Consider the following 17,416-nt stretch of genomic DNA (forward strand, 5'->3'; position numbering starts at 1 on the left):
TCTTCTGAACTCCAATGAGTAGAGTCCCAATCTACTCAACCTCTCCTCATATGTCCATCCCCTCATCCCCGGGATTAACCGAGTGAACCTTCTTTGTACTGACTTGAGAGCAAGTATGTCCTTTCTTAAGTATGGACACCAAAACTGTACGCAGTATTCCAGGTGCGGCCTCACCAATACCTTGTACAACTGAAGCAATACCTCCCTATTTTTATATTCTATCCCCCTAGCAATGAAAGCCAACATTCCATTGGCCTTCTTAATCACTTGCTGCACCTGCATACTAACCTTTTGAGTTTCGTGCACCAGGACCCCCAGATCCCTTTGTACTTCAGTACTTTCCAGTTTCTTGCCATTAAGATAATAACTTGCTCTACGATTTTTCCTGCCAAAGTGCATAACCTCACACTTTCCAGTATTGTATTCCATCTGCCAAATCTCTGCCCACTTACTTAGCCTGTCGATGTCCCCTTGCAGGTTTTTTATGTCCTCCTCACTCACTACTTTCCCTCCCATCTTAGTATCATCTGCAAACTTTGATATGTTACACTCGGTCCCCTCCTCCAAATCGTTAATATAGATTGTAAAGAGTTGGGGACCCAGCACTGACCCCTGCGGAACACCACTAGTTACTGATTGCCAGTCTGAGAATGAACCATTTATCCCAACTCTCTGCCTTCTGTTAGATAGCCAATCCTCTACCCATGCCAGAGTATTACCCCCAATCCCGTGATTTTTTATCTTAAGCAATTTTAATTGTTCTAATTATTTAATCTCACCATTTATTGCAGTCCCTTTGGATTGTACTTCCAACAGCGTGACTTTCTCCTCCAAATAAACAAGGGCACTGTTCAGGAGCGATACATCTTCCACTGTCATCTTCCACAAGATCAGCAGGACAGACACAGCCAGGTACACACCGACTATTCGACTTTTATCAAAAAAAAACAAAAATCATTTTTTTCAACTCAGTGTTAAATCCATTCAGAAGTAAACAATGTAGATTTGCATCTCTTCATAACTATTGATTTTACACAATCATTATTATTCCTAGGCCAAATATTACATTTTTTTTTCAGCAAAAAGAAAAAAAACACAATCTATATATTGCATTGACGTTAATTAGGTTTGTCAGTGTGTGTGTTTGGATTTATGGACCAAGACAAAACGAATAAGATTAGTTACATATTAAAATAGATTTGTATATTTATGTTATATTGCAGCTACTGTAGGATGCGATGTACAGCCATCAGAGACAGGTTGTACTCTGCCCAGACACAGAGAAGCTGCACGAGAGCTCTTCTCCCCGATCATTAGGAAAGTGCAGATATGAAAGTTAGTTTTCCACTAACATTGAAAGTCAAGTTATAGACGTTAAGATTAGTTCCACATCTATTGCAAAACTCAAGTAATGTGAGACCATCTCCTGAGGTGCTCCGAGATTGCTTGGCTTCAGTAGGAACATGGGAAGAGGGGTATGCCTTTTAGCCCCTCGAGCCTGTCCCGCCATTCAATGAGATCATGGCTGGTCTGTGATCTAACTCCATACACCTGCCTTTGCCCCTTATCCCTTAATACCTTAGATTAACAAAAATCTATAAATCTCAGATTTAAAATTAACAATTGATCTAGCATCAATTGCTGTTTGCGGAAGAGAGTTCCAAACTTCTACCACCCTTTGTGTGTAGAAGTGTTTCCTAATTTCACTCCTGAAAGGCCTGGCTCTATTTTTTAGACTCTGCCCCCCTAGTCCTAGACTTCCCAACCAGTGGAAATAGTTTCTCTCTATCTACCCTATCAGTTCCCCTTAATATCTTGAAAACTTAAATCAAAATCACCCCTTAACCTTCTAAATTCCAGTGAATACAACCCTAATTTGTGTAATCTTTCCTTGTAATTTAACCCTTGGATTCCAGATATTATTCAGGTAAACCTACGCTGCACTCCCTCCAAGGCCAATATATCCTTCCTAAGGTGTGGTGCCCAGAACTGCTCACAGTACTCCAGGTGTGGTCTAACCAGGGCTTTGTATAGCAGCAAGTGATATCAATCAAATAATTCAGTCATTATTCAGTTCTCTGGTGTAAATTAAAGCCTGCAAAATGACAAATTAATGAATACACAAATATCACTTACAGATGGGATATTCCGACTTCTGCATTTCTTTTCATTACTCTTTTGATTTAAGACGGCATTGTCACAATCATAGTATACTTTTCCATTCCGACATCCTAAGAAAGAAAATCCCAATGTTGGTTAAAAAAACACCCATTTTAATTTGAAGTTTAATGTCTATTTATACTGATGGCACTGGAAGAAAGAGAAGCAACAGCTCACCTGGACTGGAGGTTGTAGGAACTACAGGACAGTAAGGTTTCCCATTCTCACAAGTGCTGAGTGAAGAAACAGGGTTATATTTTTACACATATTTAATTATTTACTCAATGCTTGCAGATATAATAAAAGATACTTACCAGGTTCTACCATTCAGCGTAACGCTTTGTCCTTTTTTGATAACCAGCTCACCAACATAACATGAGCAGTCTGATTTATCCATACAAGCTCCAGTGTTGTCCATGTACTTTCCCTCAGGACAGCCACAGCCATAAACTGGAACATCCTTAACTCCACAGGTGTAATCGTACTCTGACAGCGATCTACAAGTACGGTTACAGGCTCTCATGTCATTCTCAAAGACCTGCGTGTTGGCGCATGGTTTAGCTAGAAAGAAAAACGACACCTTCATTAGTGATGTAAATTGTAATGAAGTACTAGCAGATCTCTGTGCTTGCCCACTGAGAGTTGGAGAATACAGTGTTCTATAAGGACATGAACGTGGTGTGGTGTAGCTGATGGTAAATCAAGGGACATAGCATTTTGATTTGTGGCAATTTGGATTGTGGTGAGGGAGTAGTTTGGAGGTAGCAAGTGAGGGATAATGGGGCCGTATTAGGTTTGAGAGAAAGGTAGTGAAAATTTTAAGAATAGTGGGTAATTGAAGAAGATTACTCATTAGTGAGGGGTAGAGAGGTCAAGTGAATAATTGAGTGGGTACAAGGGAATAGTTTGATGGAACTAAAAGTAAACAGAACACTCACCAAAAGTGTTCAGTATATGTGAGACTTTTAATATGTTATACTATTAGATCCCAATAAACATGTTTCCTATTAGACTGGCAGGAAAACAGATGGATAGCAGCTGCCAGCTGTATAACCATTTGAACCACACATTACTGAAATTAATCTCTCGAACAATATTAGACACTCCAGTCATTTCATCTCACAAACGGAATCAGTATCTACACTGATGTAAAAGCAAAACAAGAAACGCACCCCTTCACCTTTAATACGGCCAATGATTTTACAGTCAAAATTATACATTGTCTGTGAGCCAGGTCGTTTTACCTTCAAATCAAATCAAATCAACTTTTATTGTCATTGTTAGTGCACAAGTGCAGTACAACGAAATGTAGGCTTGCGGCTCCCGAGAGTGTACAATTTGGATCATGATCACACTCTTTACCAATATTACCGCAGTGATAGCACTCCTATGTAACAGGGAGTGAGATAAGATAAGTAATCTATGATATTTTATGTCAGAATCTGTTTTGAACTACTCTGTAAGTAGTACTTCATGTACTTAGGTTTTTTGCTATCAGCTCACGCTCAATATGGAGTGGAATCCAGACCAAGCTTTTGAAGAAACCACCCTGTATATGCTGTCAGATAGTTTCATGAACAGCAGAGGAAAAATGTCAAGAAAAATGGCCTTTATCTGCCTTTCTGCCTCTTTCCATCTGCAGATGTCATGGTTTATACTTTATTTCAAATTGATTTCTGCAACAAGTGGCGAGGTGTAAGTTAAGCTAAGCACCATGGAAACCACTGAGATGCAGAGCATTGGATACACAAGAGAATGGGAAGCTGGTGGGTCCTTGTCAAGTTTTCAGCAAAGTCTACTGTGGACTTGACCAGCAGGGGGAACTCGATCTTTATATGATTATGCCAGTTCAACAGATTGGGGAGGACCAGAACACATGAGCTTAAACTATACAAGAGTAGGAATAGACTGGATGTTAGGCAGTTCTTTTTTTCCCAGCAGAGTAGCGGTCCTCTGGAATAAGTTGGTGGCTGGTGTGGTGGGTGTGGACTCTCTGCATGCCGGTTCTTGACTGGGGCACAGATTGCATCATATAGAAGGTAAATGGTGTTATAGATAACACATAGTCCATGTGACCTCATGGATTGGTTTTGGTCGCCAGAATTTTCCAGAATATTTTTCTCCCTTATTGGCCCAGGGCTTTTCTGTGATTTTTGCCACTCCCAGGAGATTATATGGCTGCAGGGGTGGGGGGGAGAGGGGGCAAGTTTTTAGCTCTGACCATCACTGTGTGGGGCAGACGGTATGATTTGTAATAAATGAAACAAATCAAATGCCATGCTTCGTGCTGCATTGACAGATGTTGGCATTTATTTCCACAGAATTGACCACTTTAATTATGACCTCAGGAATTACAACTGGATTGTTAGCATCACAAGCACCATGTACCACCATGGCTGGCCAGCTATTTAAACAGGCACAGGCTGAGTTTTGCTGATAGCAGAAATACAGAGGGTTCCCCTTTGTTAAGACGACTTGTAAGAATCCAAAAAATTATCGAACGAGAAAAGTCAATTTCTGTTCCTTCCACAATCCATGCATGACTACCTCAATCATGGACCCCCCCCAGGACAATTGTACTAGTTATGCATGATGGGGGTGAAATTGAACATGGACTGGGCGCAAAACAGGTGGCATCACACCAATTGTGCTGTATACGTTCCGCCCGATAGTCAGTTCCATTAACTTTGGGTGTATTATATAACAGACAACAAAAGTGATTCCCAACCTAGTCCAATTTCACCCTCCACTATTCCTGATTTTCTTATTCTATTTTCCTAAACAAATCAAACAAAATCATAACGTACTGCAAATGTCTTTTCTCCATTTCCTCACGATGACACCATTAGCCGCACACTCATGAACATATGCTCCCAATCCTGCACACAGACAGTCCTCGATATTCTCACAGCCACAGGTTGCAGCGACACACATCTGGAAAAATAAAGCTAATAGTTAAAACAGTTATATTTCATTAAAAATGAGATACAGAATACAATTCTATTATTAATTTGTGTTCATAATACATATTTATTTCATCTAAATTCACAGGGTACAAAACAAAACCTAGAAAATAATTTAAATACAAATGTCTGTACTTCAGGTTTATACGTTCTGGTTTAATATTTCTGGGTTATTTATTTTTGGTAAACCACTGTTCATTATCTTTTATTGTCTCAACAGAGAAAACTTCCCTCCATCATATGGTCAGAAATGGGGATGTTTGCTGATGACTGCACAGTGTTCAGCGCCATTCACAACTCCTCAGATAATGAAGCAGTCCATGCCCACATGCAGCAAGACCTGGACGACATTCAGGCTTGGGCTGATAAGTGGCAGGTAACATTCGCGCCACACAAGTGCCAGGCAATGACTATCTCCAGCAAGCAAGAATCTAACCATCGCCCCTTGACATTCAACGGCATTACCATCGCCGAATCCCCCACCATCAATATCCTGGGGTCACCATTGACCAGAAACTTAATTGGACCAGCCACATAAATACTGTGGCAACAAGAGCAGGTCAGAAGCTGGGTGTTCTGCAGTGAGTGTCTCACCTCCTGACTCCCCAAAGCCTTTCCACCATCTAAAAGGCACAAGTCAGGAGTGTGATGGAATACTCTCCACTTGCCTGGATGAATGCAGCTCCAACAACACTCAAGAAACTCAACACCATCCAAGACAAAGCAGCCCGCTTAGTTGGCACCCCATCCACCACCTTAAACATTTACTCCCTCCACCACCGGCATACCAAGGCTGCAGTGTGTACCATCTACAAGATGCACTGCAGCAACTCACCAAGGATTCTTTGGCAGCACCTCCCAAACCCGCGACCTCTACCACCTAGAAGGACAAGGGCAGCAGGTGCATGGGAACACCACCACCTCCAAGTTCCCGTCCAAGTCACACACCATCCTGACTTGGAAATATATCGCCGTTCCTTCATCGTTGCTGGGTCAAAATCTTGGAACTCCCTCCCTAACAGCACTGTGGGAGTACCTTCACCACATGGACTGCAGCAGTTCAACAAAGCAGCTCACCGCCACCTTCTCGAGGGCAATTAGGGATGGGCAATAAATGCTGGCCTTGCCAGCAACGCCCACATCCCATCAACGAATAAAAAAAACTTCAGATGTACTGCACCAGAAGTCTGATGTACTGCACAATAAATTATTATGAAACATATCTATCTGATTGACTTTCCATCACTCAACAAGATTGTGGCGAATTTATGCAACACTTCTACTTATAAAGAAAAACTTGAAAGACTTGCATCTATATCACGCTTTTTACCTCAGGATGTCCCAAAGCACTTCTCAGCCAATTAAGTACTTTTGACGTGTAGTCACTGTTGCAATGTAGGAAATGCGGCAGCCAATTTGTGCACAGCAAGGTCCCAAAACAGCACCATAAATGGCCAGATCATCTGTTTTAGTGATGTTGGTTGAGGGCCGGGACACCCGGAGCCCCGTGTTTTGTTTGAGAGGGCAGACGGGGCCTCGGTTTAACATCTCATCCAAAGGACGGCACCTCTGACAGTGCAGCACTCCCTCAGTACTGCACTGGAGTGTCAGCCTGGATTATGGGTTCGAGCCTCTGGAGTGCGACTTAAACCCACCACCCTCTGACTCAGGCGAGAGTGCTACAACTGAGCCACGTCAGACATAGTTTACACAGTGGATAGTGTTTACCCAGGATTCTTACTTGATAATATTTCACGTAATCCACTGCAGAATGGCAATTGGAGAAAGCACCTGTCGGGTCTTTTAACTGGGAGCAATGTTGTTTGGCGTAGTTTTCTGTAATCAAATTTCAAGATGTGATTATTTTTTAATGGTTGAATCCAAACATCTGTCTCCCAGCAAACGCTATCAGAACATATTAAAATGTATATGGAATGGCCTGGGAAGCTCCACTCAGTTGTACCAAACCACTACGAAAAAGACCTTCACCACACAGACTGCAGCGGCTCAAGAAGACGGCTCACCTACCACCTTCTCGAGGGTAATTAGGGATGGGCAATAAATGCTGGCCTTGCCAGCGAAGCCCGCATGCCATGAATTAATTTTTTTAAATCATCTATGTGGTATAAGTGCTGCAGAGTGAGGAGATTAAATGTGGCAACTTGCCTCATTACTACCAGCAAAACACAGCAATGCACGAACAGTAAGTGACGTCAAGGAATGAGAAGACTTAGGAAATAGTGATTAATTAGGCTCATGTTGAAAGCAGATTACAAAAGGAGCTAAAGATAAATGAGCTGGACTGGAAATTTCATTGGTATGAAAGGGGACCTAGCCCAGATTAATTAGTTTAATAAATGGCAGATCAAACAGCAAACCAGCATTGGGTAATGGCTAAATGGATAAGATAGAGATTAAATACATTCCAGCTAGGAGTAACAGTTAGGGTCAAAAGGTAGGGTTCGATTGATAAATAGACAAATTAAAGCAAAAATGAGATTTGTAAAAGAGACTAATAGAAGATAAGACAGAGCAAAATTATGAAAAATATAAAACGTACAGAAAGATTGCAAAAAGGGAGATTAGGAAGGCAAAAAGGGAGTATGAAAGAAATTCATTGTAAATATTTAATAAAATTAAGACTGTTATACCTACTTTGAAATTAATCAGATAGTCAAAAAAGGAGTGGCCGTCTTGTACTAGTGAAGGATCGGCAGAGATGTTTAATAAATATTTTACTTCAGTTTTTACAGAGAATGGTGAAAGCACTACTATAGGGCCTATAAATTCAGCCACGCACTGGCCATTTTTCAGGCACTAACCGGCCTACTAAGCCCCAATATGGCAGGTAGGAAGGGCGTGCACATTACAGGCTGGGACTGCGCCACCCGCCATATTGGGAAAGGACAAAAAAGAAATGGCATCTAGCGCCCGTGCCTGAAACAGGCGCTAAATCCTTCATGTTTGCAAATAAGAGGCTTAATGCCTGTTTGAGGCTCCGCTGCAAGATTGGTTTATCCTGAGGCGGTTGCACTCCAAAAAACCAGACCTTCGGACCGCCTGTTCCGAACAGTGGCAGAGGTAAAAGGACAGTTTTCTGAATCATCTAGTCACCAGGAGTGTAACGTTTTGAGACTTGGATCTCAGATGATTTATTTTACTGGCTTAGTGAAAGAAACATTAGAAAGTAAAACTATTGCTGTTGTAGTCAGAAGGAATATTATAATGGACCATTACCATTTTCTGAACTGACACAAGGAGAAGGTATTTTTGCTTCGGGACAACTGTCCTCAATCTTCCAGGAATTAGCGAAAGTAATGGGTGTACTCTCCACAATGTCCTGTGCAGATAGAAAGTCATCCTCAGCATCATCATTGAAGGTGCCACATAAACCTGAGGGAAAAGAACAATACAAGTCATCACAAGACAGCAGTTACCACAGGTGTTACCCTTGCTTGGGGGTTGCAGTGTTCAACATGTTTCCACAACGCCTGCATTGGTCGTGTGTGAGCAGGTTCTGGGTGATGAGCAGGTTCTGCAGGATCATTCCACCCTGGGCACCAGAATTTTCACATGAGCAATGTGTGTGTGTGTGTGTGAATCAGACTCCCTCCCTGTCCTTGAGGCACAGCTCTGCACGGAGAGCTGGGGCCTCAGGGAGGCTGCGGCTCAGAGCAGATACCGAGTGGCTCCATTTACATGGTCGTTGTCGCTCCCCTCTGTCCCTGGTCCTTGCTGACAGTTTGCTCTTTTTTTTATTCATTCCTGGGATGTGGGTGTCACTGGCAAGGCCAGCATTCATTGCCCATCCCTAATTGCTCTTGAGAAGGTGGTGGTGAGCCACCAAAGGCATCGAAGGGTAGGGGGAGAGAGCAGGAATATGGTATTGAGATAGAGGATCAGCCATGATCATATTGAATGGCGGAGCAGGCTCGAAGGGCCGAATGGCCTACTCCTGCTCCTATTTTCTATGTTTCTATGCTGGTTTGAAGAAAAATATCATACATACAGAACCATAAAATATTTAATTGGGAGATAGGGAAATGATGACGTGATATACCTTTGCTCATGTCACCTTGTGGAGCAATATTATTGAATTTGATTTTCAGAAATTTCAGTACATTAAGGCATTTTATATATATTTGCATTCAACATGACAGTGTTCCTGTACACCTGATTTGAAAAATCAATGATAGTTATGACATTATATAGAGTTGTCCCTTTGTAACTTCCTGCTCCCACCCATGGTGTAAAGCCGGGACAGACAGTAGAGCCAACAGGACTGGTCACAAAATGGGCTGCAGACAAGGCAACCAATGGGGGCAGAGCAATAGAATGGAGAATAGGCCATGGCCAGGGGAGGCTGAGCAGGGTCACCGGTGGAAGCTGCTGAAATGGTGAAGGGGAGGGAAAGTGGGGCTGTAAACTGCAAGCTCGCTAATCTGCTGAAACCACAGTGGGAAGGGGCGAGACGAGGCAGAGCATGGTATCGAGTGTGAGTGTTACTACTTATAGCAAAGGGAAGAAGGTGAGAGGGAAAATCTTACATCTGCATGCACATCTTGTATCCAAAACATTATTTCCTAGCCATAGCTTATACAATACTTTGATTTTATATTATTTATAGTTACATTTCTAAAGTTAATGAACAGAAAGGTAGAGTTAGTTGGGACAATGGATATTCACCGCAGAACCAGCTGAGCAACTGAGACATGCTAAACTGAAATGCTACAGGACACTGGTGGAGGGTGTAAGTACAGTGTCACAAGTTTGTGTAGGGTTTTGCCAATATAAATGTGGACATAGGACCTTGGAAAAAGCATGTCAACTGAAAGTAAGGTTTTTTAGACAGTGAGTACACATAGACATAAGGATTTTCAATAAGACACAGATAACAATCTGTCGCCCATGTGCATGAATACTCTGTTTGCCAACAGAGGTTGCCATGTGTGTCTGAAGGCTTACTCCTGAACAAAGAGCATAGAGCATTTGGAACCCTTCCTTTCTCCGCCGTACACCTTGGGCTGGATTTTCAGGGGAAGGCGGATTGGGGCGGTGGGGGGCTCAGTTGCAGGCAGGAAACCCGAGAGAGTGGCTTTAACGGCAGGGCCTGATTTGCAACTGAAGCCTCTGTTTCCCACTTGCAGCCTGTTCTGGACATTATGGACATTTTACATGCAGATAGCACTCTCTGGTGGTGGTTATGTGTTAACAGTGTCTGTGTGAGAGGTCATTTGACCTTTCTTCCTGTGTGACCCAGGAAGTAGAATTCCAGGAAGAACCTGATTTGAGTAACGGAGAATTCCATGAGGGATTTGCAATCCAATGTAATCTGATCTCATATGTTAGGCCAGGCGCAAAATCTGTGAGTATCTTTGTCTATTAGCATGATAGCAACATTGTCAGAGTAGTATTTTGATAACACTATGTTTATAAAAGGTTAATATTTGATAGTTACAGAAGTTAGTCCAAATGTTAGTTAGTTATACAATTAGTCTATTCTACTGTTGTAAATATGTTTATATCTTATGTAATATCGAATGTATAGTACTCAGTTTATGTACAAAACATACTTTGTCTTTGTTTACAGTTTCACAAATTTGTTCAAGTAAAGCTTCAAACAGCGAAACGGCTTCACGAGGAATTATTTGAATGAGTGTTTAACTTGCTGGATAACTAGATAGGAGCACGTCTAGCGAGGCCAGTACACAGCCAGTTAGATGGAGAGGCTGGCTGTCTGCGGGCGGGTAGGCCTGCGGCACTAGGCTGCACAGAGGAGGGAGGGAGGGAGGGGTCGAGTGGGGGCTAGTGCCGGCCTCAGGGGACCGGGGGGGGGATGGGAGGAAAGAAGATCGTGGCTGTTGAGGGACCAGGGTGGTGGTGGGGGAGGGGGGGTGGAGGGAAGGAGTTCACAGCCGTCGGATGGGGTGGGAAGCGCAGGGAAGAAGATCGGGGCCGGCCACCAGAGGATCGTGGGTGGCCTCAAGGTCATCGTGGAGGGGTGGGGGGAGGGAGGTCCGGGAAGGTCGTCACAGGCCTCGTGGGGAGGTCTCCGATCGCTGCAGGGACCTTGGATCCAGGAGGTAGGTGTAAAGGCATTTACCTCCTGGATGCAGCAGTCCTGCCTTGCTGTAACTGCCGGGTTTTATGAAGTGTGTAAAACCCGTCCAGCTGCAGTTAAAAACAAAATGTAGATTAAAGAAGGATTGTAAATTTAAATTGACGTCCCGCCTCCTTTTCGCCCTTGTCCCGTCCCCCGTCAAAACCGGAAGTGGGCAGTTTGGAGGCAGGTTCAAGTCGGGATTCAGATTTTTAACAATTTATCTAACCCCCACACTCCAAACCCACCCATTTTTTAGGTTCAAATTCCCCTTCGAATGGTAGTTTGACTCCGCAGTATTTACATGTGCTTTTCTTTCAACTCATTATTTATGTTAAGCAAGGTAATGCCTTCATTCAAAGAGTGGACAGATGAGTTTTATGCAAATGCCGTAATGTTGGCTACGAGTGGAACCACTTCAAATCTAAGGCATGCAATTATCTTTGAATATAGTGCTGTAGGCTGAATGCATTTGTGCAGAAGTGTACCTCTTTCTTAACCATACCTTTTGTGCTTCCTTTTGCACCTATGGGCAGTGAAATGTAAAGCTGCATAACAGGAGATATCTGCACTTGCATTTTCAATCCAAATGTCGTTGCGACTTGAATGTACATTGAAGACTGCTGAAATATTATTATTTCGCCTGTTTAAAAGAAAAAAGTACTGGTTCAATTAAATTTTAACAATTTATTTAGTTATCTTATTGAACAGAAGAAAACATTCTTTACCTGTTCTCAGAGGAATTGCAACTTTGTGTCCATCAAAATATACATTGCCCTCACTGCTGAACACGTAGTTGGTCTATAAAAAAAAGATGTGTGCTTGTATCATTTCACAGAACTTATTAACAGAACTAAAGTCTAAAAACGAATGGCTTTATAAATTCTCACCTGATTCTTAGTTAAGGTAACACGATGCAAACATGTCTGTTTAAGTGCTGCTTGACACTGGCGGATCTCTACCTTGATGGTCCAGTCCTGTGTCTGTTTTAGGTGTGGGGGTGAGGAGAGAGGTTAAAAAAAACTCAGAATTTTAAATCTCAGAATTCTGAAACATATATGGTTATGCTCATCGATTTATAGTTACAAACTTGTTTCAAAACAACTACGTAATATGATCGCGCCTCACGTACAAAAACAGCGTAGTACGAACAATCTCCGATCATTTTGTAGTAAGTGTTGTCGAATGTTGTAAAATAGATTGCTTCTTCAATTGTACATCTCCCAGGACAACTGAGATAAGAGCATGACCATTTTCCTCTTTTGCAAATGCTGTGAAGAAAAAAAGGATCGACAACAAAGTAAAAGTGTTTCCACAAAAAGCCCCCAGAATATTCCAGTGGTAGAAAGTGAGTGATCCGCAATGATCAAGCCATACCATGACTGGCACGAAGTGTTTCTGATCTTTCCAGATTGATAAATCTCTCCACTGTATTCACAAGGACATGCCCGTTGGCTGATGCATCCGTTAGTGCCGTTTACGTTATCAAAAACATTGCCTTAAAATAATTAAAAAATGAATATATAACTACATTTATTCACAACAAGACAAAGTACATGGCTTTTATTTAAAGTGACAGAACACTCTGTGACATTCTTATTCTGACATTAATACATGATTTTTAATGTCAGACAGAAAATATATGTGTTGCTGCTTGCAGTTTCCATTTAAGAAAAAGACACCCCAATTCCCCTACTTTTTCCCATTTTGGATCCCTTCGGCATCCTAATTACTACTAGCTGCCTGTGCAAGTGAGCAAGTGCCTGCTGCCAAGGTGCGTCTTGAAACACCAGTACTGGACTTACGGTGAGAATGGTCTTAATTGTTTCACCCATTGATTTTCCAGCCATCCCTTTGCCAAAGTGGCCCATTTCCAATTGGCACCTCCCACTAAAACCTCAGGAAAGATAATGGCGCTATTATGTTGAGAATCACAGGTGAAAATCTGCACTGTGTCACAATAAGATTACTAGACGACTGGGTTGAGTTTACTGGATGGTTTTTCCTCTGGTATCCCACTCAAAATCAGGTGGGATAATGCTAAAAATGCAGCATAAATTGGGTCATAAGGCCTACCACTACTGCACCGGCCTGACCTCAATTTCTCTCTGCACTCCCCCCACCCTCAATGAGATTTATGCTGACCCCCCCTCGTGCCCACATCCTGACTGCATACAAATGGTGCAGGAGCTGAGGCCCAGGACCGTGGTAGATTTTCCTGGCGTCTGCCTGTGTTACTGCTGGTTCCCGGGACCACAATGTGGAAGGTGGCACTCGGCCCTGTGAAGCAGTGATAACGGCCCTGAGGTCCCCAATGAAGAGAAAGGGCTTTGTAGCAGCCACCTCTCCCTCCAATCTGGCCACCACCAATCTAACTAGGCCTTGGTATCCGCTATGGCCAATTTGCGGATCTTCAGAACTCTTCTGCCAGTTAAGATGCCCAGCCTCCTCTTCTGATACTGTAGTGGCAATCCCACTGGGATTTTGCACTGGCAGGTTCCCTCTTGGCAGCGGTAATTCTCCCCGAGAACCAGTGTCATAGGGCTGGAAGTCGTGTCCTGCCGGAACACAGCTACTGGGAGAAGAATCCAATAATGGATAATCAAGGGGCAATTGGGGTGGGGGGGGGGGAACTTAAAACAATCACTATCACTAGAGAAAAAGTACTAGGCAAACTAATGGGACTAAAGGTGGACAAGTCCCCTGGACCCGATGGCCTGTATCCTGGGGTCTTAAAAGAGGTGGCTGCAGAGTTGGTGGATGGATTGGTTGTAATCTACCAAAATTCCCTGGATTCTGGAGAGGTCCCAGTGGACTGGAAAACCACAAATGCCCCTATTTAAGAAAGGAGGGAGACAGAAAGCAGGCAACTATAAAGCAGTTAGCCTAACATCTGTCATTGGGAAAATGCTGGAGTCCATCGTTAAGGAAGTGGTAGCAGGACATTTAGAAAATCATAATATATTCAAGCAGAGTCAGCATGGTTTTATGGAAGGGAAATCATGTTTGACAAATTTGCTGGAGTTCTTTGAGGATGTAACGAGCAGTGTGGATAAAGGGGAACCAGTAGATGTTGTGTTTCCAGAAAGTATTCGATAAGATGCCACATAAAAGGTTACTGCACAAGATAAGAGCTCACGGTGTTGGGGGTAATATATTAGCATGGATAGAGGATTGGCTAACTAACAGAAAACAGAGAGTCGGGATAAATGGGTCATTTTCAGGTTGGCAAACTGTAACTAGTGGGGTGCCGCAGGGATCAGTGCTGGGGCCTCAACTATTTACAATCGATATTAATGACTTGGATGAAGGGACTGAGTGTAATGTTGCCAAATTTGCTGATGATACAAAGATAGGTGGAAAAGCAAATTATGTGGCAGACACAAAGAATCTCCAAAGGGATATAGATAGGCTAAGTGAGTGGGCAAAAATCTGGCAGATGGAGTATAATGTGGGAAAATGCAAGGTAGGAAAAATAAAAAAGCAAATTATTATTTAAATGGGGAGAGATTACAAAATGTTGAGGTACAGAGGGATCTGGGGGTCCTTGTACATGAATCACAAAAAATTAGCATGCAGGTACAGCAAGTAATTAGGAAGGCAAATGGAGTGTTGGCCTTTATTGCAAAGGGAATGGAGTATAAAAGTAGGGAAGTCCTGTTACAACTGTACAGGGCATTGGTGAGACCGCACCTGGAGTACTGCGTACAGTTTTGGTCTCCTTATTTAAGGAAGGATATATTTGCATTGGAGGCAGTCCAGAGAAGGTTCACGGGGTTGATTCCGGAGATGAAGGGGTTGTCTTATGAAGAAAGGTTGAGCAGGCTGGGCCTATACTCATTGGAGTTTAGAAGAATGAGAGGGGATCTTATTGAAACATATAAGATTCTGAAGGGGCTGGACAGGGTAGATCTAAAGAGGATGTTCCCCCTCATGGAGGAATCTAGAACTAGGGGGCATAATTTCAGAATAAGGGGGCACCCATTGAAAATGGAAATGAGGAGGAATTTCTTCTCTGAGAGTCGTGAATCTTTGGAATTCTCTTCCCCAGAGAGCCGTGGAGGCTGGGTCATTGAATATATTTAAGGTGGAGATAGACAGATTTTTGAACGGTAAGGGAGTCGAGTGTTATGGGGAGCGAGCAGGGAAGTGGAGTTGAGGCCAAGATCAGATCAGCCATGATCTTATTGAATGGCGGAGCAGGCTCAAGGGACCAGGTGACCTACTCCTGCTCCTACGCCTTATGTTCTTATGTAATCCAGCCTTCCAACTCAGAAAACCTAAAAAGGATCTGCTTGGAAAATTATTTCATAATACATCTCAAATAACCACAGTTATGGGGAAGAAATCAATAGTGTACAAACAGATAACACAGAAAGATAAGAAAAGCTATTCAGTTCGACCAAGGTCTGATCTGTCTATTCATCATCTTTCTTCTGCTCAAACCTGTTAGATCCGTGTGTTAATGGAGACACGGAATGCAGGAGTTGATTTAACAAGTGTTTACTGAATAAAGTCTGGAGGTGAACTGAACTACACAAGACGCTACACAGGCTTATATACCCGAGTGGTCACTACTGGTACTACAGTATACAGGGGCTTCAAAAACATAGTTCCTCTTAAAGCTACATACACTACAAAACCCATATCCCCTTGCTCTCTGCTGAAAGAGTGAGTGAACTAATCCTCATTTGATTGCTTCAACAGTCAATTTATTACAGTCTATTCACAAGTAAATGATTCTAAATGTCGGTGCAAAAGTTCCACAGGTGTTCCAGCAGTTTCCTCCTGTAACTCCAGCGGAACCCTAGGAAGACAACGGGGACCCAGCTGTGACGGGTCTCACATATTCCCAGGCTTTTAATCTGCTCTGTAAAGAGTGGAACTTCCATTCAACCCATGGCACAAATGCCGGCCTGGGATAGATCTGGTGGTGGGGGTGGGATGGGGGGGGTGGTGGTAATCCTTGCGCAGGTGGCCTATAGGGGCCAATAGGACCATTGCCAAGGTTGGGTAGGGTGCTTGAGCAACACCCCCTCCATGAGCAGGCAGTTGCTGGAACTCCCGACAGGCATGGACAGGCAGGCACCAGAGATGCACCTGAAATGGCGCTTGCACCCACCTAAGCAGTGCCAATGAGGTGCCCTTCCACTGATCCTGCAAACACAAGTGGGGGCAGCGTTAGAGGGCGCTATCCGACGTGATCCCAACATAACCGCCGGGATCACAATCCAAGGAGTTCCAAACCTTAAGTTTCATTAGCGACGTCTTCATTTTATAATCATATCTTTGGATTTTACATCCTGGTTTTGCACAAAAATCTTTCTACATCGGCATCATCGATTGCCTCCGCTGCTGCTTGAACCATTGCCCCTTCCCCAATCTTTCTCCAATCAGAATAAACTTAAATTTCTTAGACTCTTCATAAGTTAATTTATAATATCACAAGAATTGGGTAAGGTTAACTAATAGGTTATATTATTATAGAAAAACATCAAAACTGTCAATATCTTTAAAATCTAATTACCTTCTGGACAGTCACAAGTATTCACACACTGATCGCACTGTTGTTGAGGATTTGGATCGGTACAGGTTGGAATACAGGCAGGACCACATTCCTTGAAAATCTCAATCCCAGGACAGGTGGGCGGTGCTGAGAAGGAAAAGTTGTTGATTTTATCATTTTGACCATTGAAAATGCTGTTGTGTTACAAAATATAAACACATTGCGGTCCAGATGACGGCAAACTGTCAGCGTTCGCCGTCACTCCACCTTGGAAACTGACCGCAACGTCGGGATTTGGTGCAGGCGCATGTGGAAATCCTGAAGCTGCGGCCTGTCATTCACTGCTTTGAAACAAGCTGTGCTATGTCCTCACCCGCCACCGACACTCCCCCCAACCCCCACTCCCCGGCAGAGCCAGCACTCTGTGTAATCAGCTAAATCAGGGACACTGATGAAAACTTCAGCTCTTCCGCAGGAACGCTGTCAAATTCCTCACTAAAAGTTTGACCCAAAGGGATTAGGTGTAACTGGGGTTTTAACAGTGTATTGACTGCTGAACAAAGGTTATGGGCCTGAAAAACTCATTTTAATTTTGTGCTGTGTCAAATTTATCCATTTTAATAAAAATTAAAATTTTTAAGAAACTTTAAAAAAATATTTTTTTTTTCCCAAGTTTTCTCATCTTTA

The 17,416-nt window shown here is 42.9% G+C and overlaps 1 protein-coding gene across 1 annotated transcript in view; it reads right to left on the minus strand.

The window, feature by feature from the left end:
- The window catches only part of LOC147105645 (uncharacterized), a 211,557-nt gene that overhangs the window by 168,999 nt on the left and 25,142 nt on the right, over window positions 1-17,416 (minus strand). Inside the window, exons 8-20 of the mRNA XM_086010936.1 lie at window positions 16,751-16,876; window positions 12,601-12,721; window positions 12,356-12,494; window positions 12,114-12,206; window positions 11,952-12,024; window positions 11,729-11,866; window positions 8,361-8,516; window positions 6,865-6,959; window positions 4,968-5,094; window positions 2,475-2,721; window positions 2,338-2,393; window positions 2,137-2,231; window positions 780-931 (exon numbers count right to left, since the gene is read on the minus strand). Coding sequence (XP_085867062.1) covers window positions 780-931; window positions 2,137-2,231; window positions 2,338-2,393; window positions 2,475-2,721; window positions 4,968-5,094; window positions 6,865-6,959; window positions 8,361-8,516; window positions 11,729-11,866; window positions 11,952-12,024; window positions 12,114-12,206; window positions 12,356-12,494; window positions 12,601-12,721; window positions 16,751-16,876 — 1,618 coding nt within the window. The remainder of the gene's footprint in view (window positions 1-779; window positions 932-2,136; window positions 2,232-2,337; window positions 2,394-2,474; window positions 2,722-4,967; window positions 5,095-6,864; window positions 6,960-8,360; window positions 8,517-11,728; window positions 11,867-11,951; window positions 12,025-12,113; window positions 12,207-12,355; window positions 12,495-12,600; window positions 12,722-16,750; window positions 16,877-17,416) is intronic.

This window comes from Somniosus microcephalus, chromosome 17 (genome assembly GCF_052327205.1).
Source record: "Somniosus microcephalus isolate GS21.2 chromosome 17, FLI_Smic_1.0, whole genome shotgun sequence".
Classification (NCBI taxonomy): Eukaryota; Metazoa; Chordata; class Chondrichthyes; order Squaliformes; family Somniosidae; genus Somniosus; species Somniosus microcephalus.